The sequence below is a fragment of the Hyaena hyaena genome, unplaced genomic scaffold, assembly GCF_003009895.1.
Source record: "Hyaena hyaena isolate Hyena2069 unplaced genomic scaffold, ASM300989v1 scaffold_5, whole genome shotgun sequence".
Lineage (NCBI taxonomy): Eukaryota > Metazoa > Chordata > Mammalia > Carnivora > Hyaenidae > Hyaena > Hyaena hyaena.
In genome coordinates this window covers 7824633-7840935 of record NW_024080637.1, presented here as the reverse complement: position 1 = coordinate 7840935, position 16303 = coordinate 7824633, and the positions used below count along the sequence as shown (strand labels likewise).

Here is a 16303-nt window from a genome sequence, read left to right as displayed (position 1 = left end):
AAATGACACAGTATGTCTTTTTGTGATGGTTATTTCACCTAGCATGTCTTTTAGGTTCATCCATGTAGCATGGATCAGATTTGCCTTCCTTTTAAGGCTGAGTGATATTCCATTGTATGTATATACCACATTTTATGTATCTACTCACTCACTGATAGACATCTGAGTTTGCTTCTACTTTTTGGCAATTGTGAATGTTGCTATGAACACTGGTGCACCCAGAAATGGAATTGCTCGATGATATGGCCATTCTATGTTTAATTTTTTGAGGAACCACTATATTGTTTTCTGAAGTGACACTATCATTTTACATTCCCACCAACAATGTATAAGGGTTCCAATTTTCTCCATATCCTTGAAAATGCTTGTTGTCTTTTTTTTTTTTTTTAAATAGAACAGCCATCCTGACAGGTGTGGGATAACTAACTCATTGTGGTTTTGATTTGCATTTTCCTAATGATTAGTGATACTGAGCATCTTTTCATATGGTCGTTGGCCTACAGAGTTTATTTCAAACAAAACAAAAGCTACTTCACATTTAAAAAATAAACTCACTTTTTAAAACTTCTCTGCTCCTGGGAAAAAGTCCCTTTCCTCCATCAACTTGAAAAACTGGCGGGCTGAGTTTACAAACCTTCATCCACACAGCATAACTTCCTTCTAGAACAGTTGCAAAACTGGAAGCCCAAAAACAGTATGTGGTGACAGAGGAGTCCTGTTATTGCAGGAAAATGACAAGCTTGCCCCCTAGTGACAGGTTAGGAAGATAATAGAAAATGCAAAGGTTTATCTCAAAAAGAAGCACAACCACCACAAAGAACATAATCTCTACCCTACCCAAAATCCAGAGAGAAACTAATAACACAAACTACTAATCAATCACAATAGTTTATTCACAGAGACAGTTAAAAAGGTCCAGTTCTGAGGGATAAAATGTGTCACAAAACCCTTGCTTACAAATCCCTAGCTGAAGTTGCCTTGGGAATAATTTGGCCTTCAGCGTGATGAGCAATGCCAGGTGAATGGACTGGGGATGCTAATTTTCAACTGTGAATGCCTCCACTAAAGCACAGCTTATATTTCATCCAGTTTGGCAACCCTGAAGCATAATGACCTTTAACCTTTCTGTTGTACACCCCTCCCGATTTCTATGAATTTATTGAGATCTGACTCTAAAGGCAAAAAGGAAGCCCATACCAATGATATTACATAAGTCAGAGGGTGGAAGTCGTGACTATTTAATTGTTCTTAGCTCCTTAAGCCCTTTATTATGTAAATCAAGATACTTTCTGATTTTCAAGACCTCCCAACTAAAATAATAATAATGATAATAATAATGTCTAATTCCTTTAGGCACTGTGGCTGCTGATATTTTCCAACTTCCTGCTCTTTGTCACCCCTCTCCAACCCCCACAATCTCTACGGCTCTCTAGTTTGCTGTTTTTCACAGAGCTACAAGACTTTGAGACATAAAATCCCATAAATGTGTGTGTCTTCACAGAACACAACAGATAAAAGAATACTGACTGAAATAAACATTTCAGGCTACAACCTAGTAGGTGACACTCTGGGGCAATGGGTCTATGTAACCAGAGCTACTGACATTTAAGTCCCAAGTCTTCCTGCTCCAGCAGGTTGACCTTCAAGGGCTACGTAAGACATAGGAGGAGCCAGCCTCAAGCTGTTTGTTGCTTAGGAGCATGGGCCATACTACCCAAATGTCAAAGGCTGGACATTTTTCTGCTGTTCTTTGTGCAGCTGCCGGGCCCGGTTTTTTAGCACCTCAGCCTTTTCCTCATCTTTATCTACACCATCCCCCAGCCTGTACATGCGGCTGGCATTGGCACAGGCCCAGACGTGGCCCAAGTCACAGGCTTTCATTGAGTATTTACATGCGAGGCCCATGTCCTTGGGAAAGCCAGGGGCACCCTGCAGGAACATGGCACTGAGATTGAAGCAGCTGGAGGCATAGCTGCCTTCACAGGCCCTTGTGTAGTAGTCTCTGGCCTTCTCCAGATCAGGCTGGCCATCTTCATTGACCTGTCCATCATGTGCCAAGAGACCAACGTTGTGACATGCCTCCACAGACTTCCTTCCAGGCTTCTCACATGCCATCAGAAAGCAGCTGGAGGCAGCTTTCAGGTCCTGGGTCAGTCCACCTGGGAGGAAGGAAAGGGAAGAAAACAATAAACCCAACCAGGGCAGAACCTACATGCCAACGTTAGAGACTAATTCCTGAATAAAGTTCATATATTTTGAGCTAAGGCAACATGAAAGGAAGATGGCCTGGTATAGTGCACAGACCTTCTAGCCTTGGAACCTTTTGTTCAAATTATATCTCATGAGGCAGGCCACCCCTAACGGAGGTGAGAAGTGGGAATTATAAGAACTACCTCATGGGGTTATAGGGAGAATATGTGATCCTATAAGCATTTCATTAAATGTTCATTAATTTAAATGTATATTGAATATATATTATTTGCTAACTACTGTCCTAGGTTCTGGATAATAAACACAGTCCCTACCCCTGTGGATCTTATAATCTAATGAAACAGATATTTAACAGCCACACAACCTAAAGTATGATTTTAAGTGAGACAAGCATATGGAAGAAAAGTCCAGGATGCTATGAGAATGTATCATGGCTCTGACCTAGACCAGGAGGTAAGGTCGAGGAAAGCCTCCTCAAAGAAATGATATTTGAAGTGTAAGATAATGGGAAAAAAAGAAGGAAAAAAATGGAGTAAGGATTATTCTAAGCAGGAGGAATAGGTTACAAAGAGAAAAGGGGCTCATATGGCTAGAACTCAGAAATCACTAGGGGAAAAAAGCTGTCGAGACAAGCAAAGGTCAGATCACAGAAGGTTTGATGCATCTTATTAAGGATCCTGCACTTTATTCCAGGAATTATGGGAAATTGCTAATGGATGATTCTTTTAAAATGTTTTATTTATTTCTGAGAGAGAGAGAGAGAGAGAGAGAGAGAGAGAGAGAGAGACAGCATGAGCAGGGGCGGGTCAGAGAGAGAGGGAGATACAGAATCTGAAACAGGCTCCAGGCTCCGAGCTAGCTGTCAACAGAGCCCGATGCAGGGCTCGAACCCACAAACCGTGAGATCATGACCTGAGCCAAAGTTAGACGCTTAACCGACTGAACCACCCAGGCACCCCTAGTTTTTTTTTTTTTTTAATGGAAAATTTCAAATCCCTACGTACTATCACCCAGTCTCAAAAAATACACACTATCCTTTAACATTATATTTTAAAAGAAATCATTCCAAATCTACCACCTAGAAATAACCATCATTATCATTAAGAGAATACCATTCCAGTTACCTTTGTAGTGTATATTCAGATTACATGCTGGCTAGCTGAATGGACAGCTAGATAGAAGCACATACTTTGAAAAACTGGATTACATATGCTAATTTTATTTTTTAAAGTTTATTTACTTATTTATTTCACATGTGTGAGAGTAGGGGAGGGGCAAAGAGAGAGAGAGAGTCCCAATCAGGCTCTGTGCTGTCAGCACAGAACCTGACGTGGGGCTCACTCTCATGAACTATGAGATCATGACCTGAGTTGAAATCAAGAGGATGCTTAACCAACTGAGCCGTCCAGGTGCCCCTTAACTAAATCCTAGAAGTACTAACTCACAACTATAAAAGGTGAGGATACTGGCATCTCACACTTCTCCCATCTTTCCTCCCCCCTCTTCTATTTTTTGTCACTTCTCTGTTGTCTCAATTTGGGAAGACAGCATAGCACAGTGGTTAATAGAAGCTTGGGCCCTGTAGCCACAACACCTAGGCTCCAGTCCTGGCTCCATTCCTTGTTGGCTGTGTGACCTTAGGCAAGTTGCTTAACCTCTACAAGCCTCCATTTTCCTCACCTGTAAAATAAGAAAAACAGCATCTACTTCATGTTAGAAGCTTAAATGTGTTTTTACAAAAAGCCTGGCCCATAAGTTCCCAGGAAACATTGTGCTGTTTTTATACTCTAAAGGTTTATATTATTTACATTCTATTCAGTAACCCTAATTAGCCCAATAGTCATTCTAAATGGATTCTTCTCATCACCAGTCTTTTCATTAGAGTTTCTCCATTCCTGAATTGCTTGTTTTGATTAACTTCTTTATTGGTTATCAAATAGATTTTTCCAGAAAAACACATTCACAGATTCGATTTCCTCTGAGTTCTTTCAGTTTTGAGAGTGTATTTGTGCCACCTTTATGTTTAAACAAGGTATTGTTAGGTCTTGCTTTTATGTCCAGCCTAACAATCTATGCCTTTTACTGGAGTGTTGACTTACATTTAATGCAATTGTTGATTGTAGGTGGGTTTAAATCTATAATCTTATTTATTTCCCATTTGTCCTAAATGCCTTTTGCTTTTTCTCCTATCTTGCATTCTTTGGAATTGTGTATATCTTTTTTTAAAGATTTTATTTTATTTTTTAAGTAATTTCTACATCCAACATGGGAACTCAAGCCTGAGATCAAGAATAACATGTTCCACTAACCAAGCCAGCCAGGTGCCTCAAACTGTGTATTTTTGAAAATTTTTAAAAATATTTATTCATTTTTTGAGAGAGACAGAGACAGTGTGAGCAGTGAGGGGCAGAGAGCAAGGGAGACAGAATCTAAAGTAGGCTCCAGACTCAGAGTTTGTCAGCACAAAGCCCGACGCAGGACTTGGACTCAAGAAATGTTGAGACCATGACCTGAGCCAAAGTCAGACGCTTAACAAAACTGAGCCCCTCAAACTGTATACTTCTTAAAAAAAAATTTTTTTAATGTTTATTTTGAGAAAGAGACATGCACAAGAGTGGGGGAGGGGGAGAGAGAGAGAGGGAAAAAGAGAATTCCAAGTAGGCTCCACAATGTCAGCACAGAGTCTGACATTGGGGCTTGATCTCATGAACCATGAGATCTTGACCTGAGCTGAAATCATGAGTCAGACACTTAATCAACTAAGCCACCTAGGCTCCCCTCATCTTCATTTTTAAAGACATTTTTGCTAAAGTAGAATTCAAGTTGGATAGTTTTTTCTTTCAGCCCTTAAAGACGTTGTTTTGTCTTCTGGCTTATGTTGCTTCTGATGAGAAGTCAGGAGTTGTTCTCACCACTATTCCCTTCAATGTCTTTCTTTGATTGCTTTTTTTTTAAAATTTTTTGAGAAACAACACACATGGGGAGACAAGCAGGAGAGAGGGGCAGAGAGAGAGAGAGAGACAGAGAATCTTAAGCAGGCTCAAAGCTCAGTGTGGAGCCCAACATGTGGCTTGATCCCACAACCCATCATGGCCTGAGCCAAAATCAAGAGTTAGATGCCCAACTTAATGAGCCACCCAGGTGCCCCTCTGATTGCTTTTAAGATTTTCTCTTTATCTTTGGTTTTCATCAAATTGGTAATAATGTGTCTAGGTGTAATTTCATTGGTTATCTTGCTTGGGTTCAGTGAGTACCATGGATCTGTAGACTGATATTTTCCATCAAATTTGGATATTTTTCTGCTGTTATTTCTTTAAATACATATATATTTTGCCCTAATTTCTTCTCTTTCTGGAACTTCAATACACATATGTTAAGCTGATGAATACTGAACCCTACAGGTTGAGGCTCTGTTGTTTTTTTTTTTTCCTCATCACTTCATTTTGGGTAATATCTATAATCCTATATTCAAGTTCACCAATTTTTCAAATTGTCTATTTTGCTATTAAGCCGGTCAAGTAAACTTTTCATTTCAAATATTATGTTTTTTTACTGTAGGATTTCATTTAGTTCTTTTTAAGTGTTAATTTCTCCAATGCAATTTCCTATCGATTCACTCATGCCCATCTTTTAGTTAAACCTTTAAAAACAATTATTATCCCTGTTTTAAAATATTTAACTGTTAAGTCCAACATCTCTGTCATATCTAGGTGTTTTTGTTGACTGCATTTTTTCTGTTTAGCAATTTCTTATTTTATGCTAATCACTGTACATGATACTTTGTTCAATCTGGATTTTGTTGTATTCCTTTGAAGATTGTTGAATTTTTTGTTCTGGTAGCCAAAATCCCAATGGCACTTGTTTTTAAGTTTTGTTAGAACAGATATAGAACAGTCTTACTACTAGGGCAATCTCAGTTGAATGTAGTGTTCAATGTCTCTCCACTCTGGCTGGTTGGAATTCAAACCACTCCCATTACTGTGAAACCTCTGGAATCTCTTCTCAGTTCACAGCTCCCCAGCAGCTTTTCACTGAAGGTCTATCAGTCTCCCTCTGTGCATGTACTGCTTAACATTAGGCCAAGGACCTAAAAGTACTTCTATATGGATTTCTGCAGTGCCTCCTTGGTATAGCTCCTTTCTTCTCTAGTATCCCATCCCTCAAATTCCAATTGCTTTATTCACCAGAAACTCTGACTTCTGCCTCATCAGTTCAGCAACACTGCCATGCTCTATTTGGCTTCTATCTCTGTGATAGTCTGGAAGGAACTTCCAGGCAGAAAAAATAACCATGGATGGGCTCACAATTTATGTTTCCCTTTTCTTGAGGATCACAGTACTGCACTGCCTGCTTTTCAATGTCTGACAATAGTTGCTTCATATATTTTATCTAATATATGGTTTATATTCTTTTTTTTTTAACTAAAGAAAAAGGTGGAATTTAATCTTCATTTAAAGGATATTGCAAGATATGAAATTCCATACAGAAGTAAGAAACCCATTGAGAAGAGAAGCTTCAGGCAGTATACGTAACTCGGAACTGTTCAAGTATAACTGCGGTATAAAAAATGCTATATATTATATAGCAAACCACATTTAAAAAGAGTTCTGGAGGGGGGGGCACCTGGGTGGCTCAGTTGGTTAAGCATCTGACTCTTGATTTTGGCTCAGGTAATGACCTTATGGTTGTGAGATCTTATTCCATGTTGGGCTCCATGCTGAGCAAGGAGCCTGCTTAAGATTCTCTCTCCCTCTCTCTCTCCCTATTTCTGCCCCTCTCCCCAACTTTTTTCTCTTTCTCTAACATAAAAATAAAGTAAAATTTAAAATTAACATGTTTTTGGGGCACCTGGGGGCTCACTTGAGCACCTGACTCTGGAATTTGGCTCAGGTCATGATGCCAGGGTCATGGGATTGAGCCCTGCCTCAGGCTCTGCACTGAGCATGGAGCCTGTTTGGGAGTCTCTCTCTCTCTCTGTGTTCCTCTTCCCCACTTATAAGAGCACTCTCTCTCTCTTTAAAATAAAATAAAAATAAAAATAAAGAGTTTTTAGTAGAGAAACCATAAGACAAACGTACAGCAAACATAGTACACAACAAATAACTCTCTGCCTCAGCTACACAATCTAAAAGTTAAAGGTTCCAGGTCTGCAATCCTGAACTTAAGAATATACAGCATTCAGAGGTAGTTTCTGGGGTCTGAACTCACGAGCCATGAGATCATGAAGTGAGTCGAAGTCAGATACTTAAATGACTGAGCCACCCAGTTGCCTCTGATTTATAAAGCCTGACATCCCTATGATAATTCCAAGTAGAAAGGTCTAATAAAAAATCAGCTAAATGTGCTCTGGAGCTTTTAAGAGCAATCTAGATTAGAGATAAAAGATTTGTTTGTAGGGCGCCTGGGTGGCTCAGTCAGTTGAGTGTCAAACTCAATTTCAGCTTAGGTCATGATCCCAGGGTTGTGGGATCAAGCCCCATGTCAGGCTCTATGTTGAGTGTAGAGCCTGCATAAGATGTGCTCTCTCTCCCTCTGCCCCTCTCCCCCACTTATGCTCTCTCTCTCTCAAATAAATAAATTTTTTTAGATAAAAGATTCATTTGCAATTGTCATCAACTTATCTGAGCTTTCATCTCCTTCTCTAGAGTAATCCCATTTTTTAGAATAGGAAATTGAAGACTCTTAAACAGAAGGGGACAAAAATTATCTATTGTTACCACTACCTAAAGACCATCAATACTTAATTTTTGTATTTCCTCCTAGCTTTATGTAGTTTTTTATGTAGTTTGGTCTGTGGGGTTTTTTTTGTTTGTTTGTTTCATTTTGTTTTTTAAAGTAATCTCTGTACCCAAGATGGGGCTCAAACTCACAATCCTGAGATCAAGAGTCTATTGACTCTATTGACTGATCCAGCTAGGAGCCCCAATTTGGTCTTTTTACATGTTATAATCATGACCCTTCTTCACTCCCCATTAGAAATCCTTCTTGGGGCACCTGGGTGGCTCAGTTGGTTAAGCGTCGACTTCAGCTTGGGTCATGATCTCACAGCTCATGGGTTCAAGCCCCACATCAGGCACTGTGCTGACAGCTCAGAGCCTGGAGCCTGCTTCAGATTTTGTGTCTCCCTCTCTCTCTGCCCCTCCCCTGCTTGTGCTTTGTCTCTGTCTCTCAAAAATAAATAAATGTTACGGGGCGCCTGGGTGGCTTAGTTGGTTAAGCTTCTGACTTTCGCTTAGGTCATGATCTCACGGTTCGTGGGTTCGAGCCCCGCGTCGGGCTCTGTGCTGACTGCCAGCTCTGAGCCTGGAGCCTGTTTCAGAGTCTGTGACTCCCTCTCTCTCTGACCCTCCCCTACTCATGCTGTCTCTCTCCTAGAAATAAATAAAACATTAAAAAAAATAAATAAATAAATAAATAAATAAATGTTAAAAAACTGTATATATATAAAAAAAGAAACCCTTCTTAATATCTGTTTTATTGGCTGCATATTTCCTCAAAAAGACATGTGTCAGAGTTAACTTCTGCTTCTTTTCATAGGACATGTAGATTGCTTCACAAAAATAGTTCAAAGTTGATTTCCTATATGAAAACATTTGGCCAAAGTACTCCTTAGGTGTGCACACTCAAAGTGTACAATCCAAAGTAACGTCTTCAGCACAACCAGACCTGTTCACATTGCTAAATGTGTTACAATTTAACAAAGCAGTCACATCTATTCTCATTTGATGCTCAGAAAAATCCTATGAAGAAGGTATGAGTGGACTTCATTACTCTAATTTTCTCAACAAAGAACCTGCTGCTTATGGAAAGAAAAGGCCTTGCCTGATGCTACACTGTCTAAAAGTGGGTTCTCTGGCCTCCCACTCTTTCCCTTGCCCCAAGCTATCCTTGGTAAAAAGAAGAGTTTTTAACCAGTCTGTGTCAAGAAAGGACACTGGGTGATTTTTTAGGAAAAGAGGGTAAAAGCAAAAAGACTGGAAAATTCTTTGGCTCAGATCTAGGCAGAAAGAGTCAACAGTTTTGGCTTTTAGACATGGCAGGGCCCAAGGTCTGCTAAACAGCAATCCAAAAGGGCTTGAGTAGCAAGGATCAGCTAACAGGATCTTCTGTGACCACTTTGGTTTGAACACCCAGAGAAATTCAACAGGATTAAGTACTGATCTCTAAACACTCTGTGTTCTTTCACACCCGCATACCTTCTCTCTGCCTGAGATAACTGTTTTTACTACTTCCACCAAACAAACTACATTCTGTCCTTCAAGGACCAGTTTCAATGCCACCTCTTCTACGACAGCACCCCCAGCATCAACACTGAACCCACACTCCCAGCAGGGACCGCTACAGTATTTTTATGTCTCTCTGAAGATGCTTCTCAAGCTCTCCCAGGAGTAACAGGTATTAGTGTCCTTCTTCCCCGCCTCTACTGGTCCCTATGTAATTCACTCTTTTATTGAAGATAGTAAAAGTGTGCTCATTAAAGTACTATTTAAGAGAAAAAAGTCTCAATGTACAATCATTAATCACATACATTTGTCTAATAAGAGAAAATAATTTCTCCTATTAGGCAAAATACTAAGAGCCTCTTTCGTTTCCCTAATTCAATAAGGAATTCAGGGGCGCCTGGGTGGCTTAGTCGGTTAAGCGTCCGACTTTCGCTCAGGTCATGATCTCGCGGTTTGTGGGTTCGAGCCCCGCGTTGGGCTCTGTGCTGACTGCCAGCTCAGAGCCTGGAGCCTATTTCAGTCTGTGACTCCCTCTCTCTCTGACCCTCTCCTGCTCATGCTGTCTCTCTCTCTCCTAGAAATAAATAAATAAATTAATTAATTAATTAAATAAAATAAAAAAATAAGGAATTCAAAGTCCTTGTGAAAAATACAAATATAAAAAAATGGTATATAGATTACTTAAAAATAAAGGGGTGGGGGATGCCTGGCTGGCTCAGCTGGTAGAGCACACAATTCTTAATCTCAGGATTGTGAGTTTGAGCCTCATGTTGCGTGTGGAGATTACTTAAGTCGGACATTCACCAGCTCAGCTCATGATCTCACAGTCTATGAGTTAGAGCCTCACGTCAAGTCTGCTGCTGTCAGCCTGTCAGCACAGAACCCCCTTCAGCTCTTCTGCCCCCCTCTCTGTGCTCCTCCCCCACTTGCACTATCTCAAAAATAAACAAAAGAAAGAAGCATTACTTTTTAATGGACAATTTAACACTCCATCCACTGGAGGTAACATTATTTATTTTAACTAAGCTGCTACTGTTGGCAAACAGGTTTTGGGTTGTTGTTATTTTTTTTTAAATCATTAATATAATGAAATTATGTATTACTTGTAAACTGTGAGTTAATTAAAAATATTTTGCCAGATAAATAATACTATGGAATCTTTTCACATAACTTTTATTTGCATTTCCAGTTATTTCCTTAGGAAAGGACTCTAGGAGAATTATTAGGTTAAAAAAAAATGCCTCTCTGCTCCATCAGGGGAAGCTGATATTCCCACTGATGCTAAACTTTCTTCGAAATAGAGACTACTACAGGCCCCAGATTCCACATGAAAGCAGAAATAGTCCACACAACTCCAGAGAATTAAAAAGACACTGTCTTCATCAAACTTTCATTGAGGATCTTTCTAACCAGGCTTGGCTGGGCATTGGGCACAAGGGATCAATGAATCATACCATCTCAAGAAGTTCATGTAGTGAGCAAAAAAGCCAGTTGCCTGTCAAAGCTCATATTCTCTATTTGTGGTGTTTTTAAAATATGCCCATAGGATGAGCACTGAGTGTTATGTGGAAACTAATTTGACAATAAACTATTCGTAAAAAAAAAATATATATATATATATGCCCATAAATTCTTTGCTATTCCTTCCTTCAAAAGCCTGGATGTTAGTTCTCTCCTGTTAGTGTGCGCTGGACTGATTCACTTCCAACAAACAGAATGTGATAGAAATGAAAACATGACTTCCAAGGGTAGTTCATAAAAGACACTGTGGATTCCATCCAGCTCTCTCTTTTGCATCACTCACTGTGGAGGAAAGCAAGATGCCATGTCAAAATGACACATAAGCAGCCCCCTAGACAGACTCCTGTCACAAGGAACTGAGGTCTCTTGATAACAGCTAGAAAGGAACAGAAGCCTTTCCTAACAGGTGAGTGAGCCATCTTAGAACTGGAAACTCTAGCTCCAGTCAAGCCCTCGAATGACTACAGCCCCAGTTCCCTGGCTAATGTCTTAACAGCATCCTCATTAGAGGCCCTGAGGCATATGGCTAAGCCAATTCCAAATTCCTGACCTATGGAAACCATGTGAAATAATAAGTTTGTTGGAATAATTTCTTATTTAGCAATAGATAAATTAAACAGTACTCACTACTATAGCGATAACTGCAATTAGGGAAGAGGAGAAAAAATATGGTAGAGAATTAATTACTGGTCCCTTCCTCTGTGCCAAGCACATGCTGATGTCTTTGCCTGCATTATCTCATTATACTTCTTTAATATTACTTAAATAGCAAGCACTATTTTTTTCTCCATTCTACAGGTGATATAACTGAGGCAGAGTTAGAGTGACTGGGTCAAGGTCCCACTACTTATTAATAAGGTCTGCCTAACTCGAAAGGCTGTGTTCTTCCTCCTATCCCTCTGCTGAACTCTCTCCAAATCTCCCTACAATGTGCTTCCCCATAGCCTGGCCAGTGAAGACCCTTCAGCACGAGGCTCAGGATGTGATGCCAGCACTATTATCAATGACAATGACCAAAGAAAGCAGGCAATGCCTTACCTTTTCCGGTCACATAATAGGCGCCCAGTTTATAGCAGCTATCACTGTGTTTGTTCTCTTCACAGTTGAACTTCAGCACCTTGGCAGCCTCCTCAAAATTCTTCTGGATCCCTTCCAAATAGTCCACCAACCGATAGCATCCTGTGAGGAGAAGGCATGAGCTGTTCTTCATGTGGGGTTGGGGGGGGTACTGCTGCGCAGCAGTTGGGGGGGGCGAGGTGTGGCAGGCCAGAATGTATCTTTCATTTAGGAGCAGCTTCCTAAAGGTGTAGAAAGATGACCTCACTACAAAGAATGCAGGTGGTATTCAGCCATTCTTAAAACTGGCATTGTCTGTCCTTAGCCATGGCTGAGCGGTGTACATGCTGAGGAGCCCATTGCTGCTATTCTGACTCCACCACTCCCCAGCCATTCTGGTGGAGCCCTTCTGCTCCCTGTTAGCCGGGGCCAGGACCCACTGACTTCCATGACTGAAGTTTTGCTACCTTTGGAACTTCCCAGGAAGTTTAGCAAAAAAACACTGAAAACCAAAAGGGTCCATGGGCTAGTCTTTGTAGTAGCAAGAAAGGGGTGTTTCCATGACTATATTTCTCAGCCAGGCTGAGAATAGGAAGCCCAAAGACTGAGTAGAAATGGTAGCTACTAAAGGAGTTGGAAATAGACTCTTTCTTTTTAGCACTCTCTAGTCCTAGTGAGCCTCTTAAAATCTCTCTCCTGTCCCTTCTTCATCCTAAACGACACTCATCTCATTAATTTTCCTTCAACAAATATTTGGGCATCTATGTGCAGCCATGTACCAAACACTGTTCTAGACGGTGGGAATACAGTTACTTCCTCTCCTAAAAATTACATTCTGGAGGAGGGGAAAAAATAAGTAAATAGGTGAGCAAGATGCATTTATATTTTTTAAGATACATTTAAACAGTAACAAATGTTATATGATTGAAACATAACAGGATAAGATAGTATGTTGTACACACTGCTGGAAGGAAAAGTTATAAGACTGGGCAATCAGGGAGGACCTAGGACTGTGATATCTGAGCTGAAATGTAAATAACAAGAATGAACTAATGATTTAAAGACAATGAAACAGGAAGGGGGCAGAAAGTCCCAGGCACAAGAAACAGTAAATTAAAAGACCCCAAAGAGGGAATAAGCTTGGTACAAATAAGGTATAACGTGGCTGGATCAAGGAGAAAAGGGGTAGGAAATGAAGAGAGAAAGACAGGGACCAGATAACAGGGCATTGTGGAACACAAGAAAGAGTGAGGATTTTATTCCAGGTCAATGGCAAATCACTTGAGGATTTTAAGAAGGGTAGTGATAGGGTTGCCTGGGTGGCTCAGTGGTTTGAGTGTCCGACTTCGGCTCAGGTCATGATCTCACGTTCATGGGTTTGAGCTCAGCGTCAGGCTCTGTGCTGACAGCTCAGAACCTGGAGCCTGCTATGGACTCCGTGTCTTCCTCTCTCTCTGCCCCTGCCCCACTTCCGCTCTGTCTCTATCTCTCAAAAATAAATGGGTATTGGGGCACCTGGGTGGCTCAGTCAGTTAAGCATCTGACTTCGGCTCAGGTCATGATCTCACGGTTCGTGGGTTCAAGCCCCACGTCGGGCTCTGTGTGGACAGCCAGCTGAGAGCCTAGAGCCTGTTTCTGATTCTGGGTCTCCCTCTTTCTCTGACCCTCCCCTGCTCAAGCTCTCACACTCTCTCTCTCTCGGAAATAAAACATTAAAAAAAATTTTTTTTAAATAAAGGGGTATTTTAAAGAAATTAAGAAGGGCAGTGATATGATTTAATTTGCACTTTTAAAAGGTTATTCCAGGGGGCACCCGGGTGGCTCAGTCAGTTAAGAGTCTGACTTCAGCTTGGGTCGTGATCTCAGTTTATGATTTCGAGCCCCACATTAGATCCTTCATTGACAGCTGGGAGCCTGGACTCTGTTTTGATTCTGTGTCTCCCTCTCTCTCTGCCCCTCCCCTGCTCATGCTCTGTCTCTCTCTCAAAAGTAAGTAAACATTAAAAAATAAACTATGTTTGTATATGCCCAGATGAATATGAAATAACAAAATGCATGAGGGGGTACAATCCAGTAACGGTGACAACAAACATGTTGTCATTTAATAGAACAAAATGAAAATTTAACTATCAGTTTGAGGACAAAGAACAGATTTTAAGGGAGTCAGCATGCAAACAGAGAATCAAGTTAGAAGATTATTTCAGTTATCCTGGTAAGAGATCATGATGACTTCAAAGGACAGTAGGTATAGTCACTATTGCCTCCTCTCGAGCTCTGCATCAAAGTGTTGCAGCCCGTCCTTGCATGCCCACCCTTCCTCATTCCAATGCTTGGTATACTCTCCAGAGTACGTTACCATGAACTCTTTCCTCAAAAACACGCATGGTTCTCCAGAGCCTACAGAATAGTTGAAATGCCTTACCTTGGCATTCAAGGCCTGACACACTTCACTCTTCAATCTTATTTCTAACTACAGTCTCACTTCAACCTTCCAGAAGCATTCTTTACTTCTCCCCCCGCTCCATAATCAATGCTTGCCCGCTCCTCCTGAGCTCCCCGGAGAAGCACTCCCCAACAATCCTGCTCCTCAGCGACTCCCACTCCACTTAGGACACAGGAGAGCCCTCAAAGAACCACCCTGGGTTCTTGTTCAGCCATCATACTGCAGAGCCACCCTGGTTAGTTGGTCAGCTTCAAGAAGTAGCTATATCATATTCTGGAAACCAGACTGCAAGCTATTAAAAGGTAAGACTAGGGGTGCCTGGGTGGCTCAGTCGGTTAAATGTCTGACTTCAGCTCAGGTCATGATCTCGCGGTTGGTGGGTTCAAGCCCTGGGTCAGGCTCTGTGCTGACAGCCAGCTCAGAGCCTAGAGCCTGTTTTGGATTCTGTGTCTCCATCTCTCTCTGACCCTCCCCTGCTCACGCTGTCTCTCAAAGATAAATAAAACATTAAAAAAATTTTTTAAAGGTAAGACTAGTGTCATTTCTTTTTTTTTCATAAACCATTCACCTGGTGGGTGAGCCCACACCAGGCTGCTCCGGGTGGCCTCCTTTGGACACCACTATCCACCCACACACTCAAGTCAACTCAATGTTCCCAGAACACAAGAGGCACATTCATGCCTCAGGGCCTTTTCACTAGATGTTACCTCTGCCTAGCATAGATCTCCCTACCTTCTTCAAGGCTTTGTTCAAATATCACTTTCTTAATGACTACCTCTGACCACTTAATTCAAAACTGCCCTCCTCTACTCCCTACACGTCAGTCTTTTTTCCCATTGCACTAACGGCTAGATTCTAACACACAATTTCATGTATTTCCTCACGTTTATTGTCCAATTCCCTCCACTAGAATGGAAGTTCCAGAAGGACAGGGAATTTTATCTGTTCACTGATGTATCCCCATCCCTCTACCTCCAGCACCCAAGCATTTCTCTTCGCACGCGCCCCGGCCTCCAGGCTCGGTCCCTCCTCGTATTCCGCCGCTGCGTTCCCCGCAGGTCCTCGAGGAACCCAACCCGTTCCTCCCCAACACACACAACGTCGTCATCATCCCATCGCGTCCCGACGAGTCTCCGGCCGGAGACCCTTCCAGCGGTTGCTAGTGACCCGTCTGGCCCCGGCCGCTTCCCCTCCCCCATGCGTCCCCACGTGTCCCCAGGCTGCGCTGGCGGCGCTCACCGTTCGGGTCCTTCTCGCGGTAGCATTGGTAGTTGCACTCCACCTCCATGTTCTCCAGAAAGGACTTCACCTGCTCCTCGTCCTGGAAGTCCACCACGCCCGCCATGGCCCCAGCTAGCTCCCGACTTTAGCCGGCCGCTCCTCCCCTGAACGTTCTGCACACCCGCCCCCCGGTCACGTGAGCCGGCGGAGGGGCGGAGCCTGGGAGGGGAGGGCCACGAGGTCTGCGCTCTCCGGTGTCCCGGAAGGGGGAGTGCGGCGAACCTACGTCCTTGAGCCGTTGAGGCCTCAAGCTTTTATTTTTTTTTTAATGTTTTTATTTATTTCTAGGAGAGAGAGAGAGACAGCGTGAGCAGGGGAGGGTCAGAGAGAGAGGGAGTCACAGACTCTGAAACAGGCTCCAGGCTCTGAGCTGGCAGTCAGCACAGAGCCCGACGCGGGACTCGAACCCACGAACCGCGAGATCATGACCTAAGCGAAAGTCGGACGCTTAACCGACTAAGCCGCCCAGGCGCCCCAAGGCCTCAAGCTTTTAAACCTTTAGCTTAAAACCTTTTTTCATTTTTTTTTATTCTTTTTTTATTTTTTTATTTTTTTATATTTTTTTATA

General features: G+C 42.0%; 1 protein-coding gene across 1 annotated transcript; it reads right to left on the bottom strand.

Moving 5' to 3' along the window:
* Positions 1–869: 869 nt before the first annotated feature.
* Positions 870–15853, bottom strand: LOC120235570 (cytochrome c oxidase assembly factor 7). Its single transcript, XM_039237971.1, has 3 exons — positions 15694–15853; positions 11994–12134; positions 870–2159 (listed from the first exon to the last, which is right to left on the bottom strand). The coding sequence occupies exons 1-3, from the start codon at positions 15797–15799 to the stop codon at positions 1711–1713; spliced, it is 696 nt and encodes a 231-aa protein (XP_039093902.1). The 5' UTR covers positions 15800–15853; the 3' UTR covers positions 870–1710.
* Positions 15854–16303: the final 450 nt, after the last annotated feature.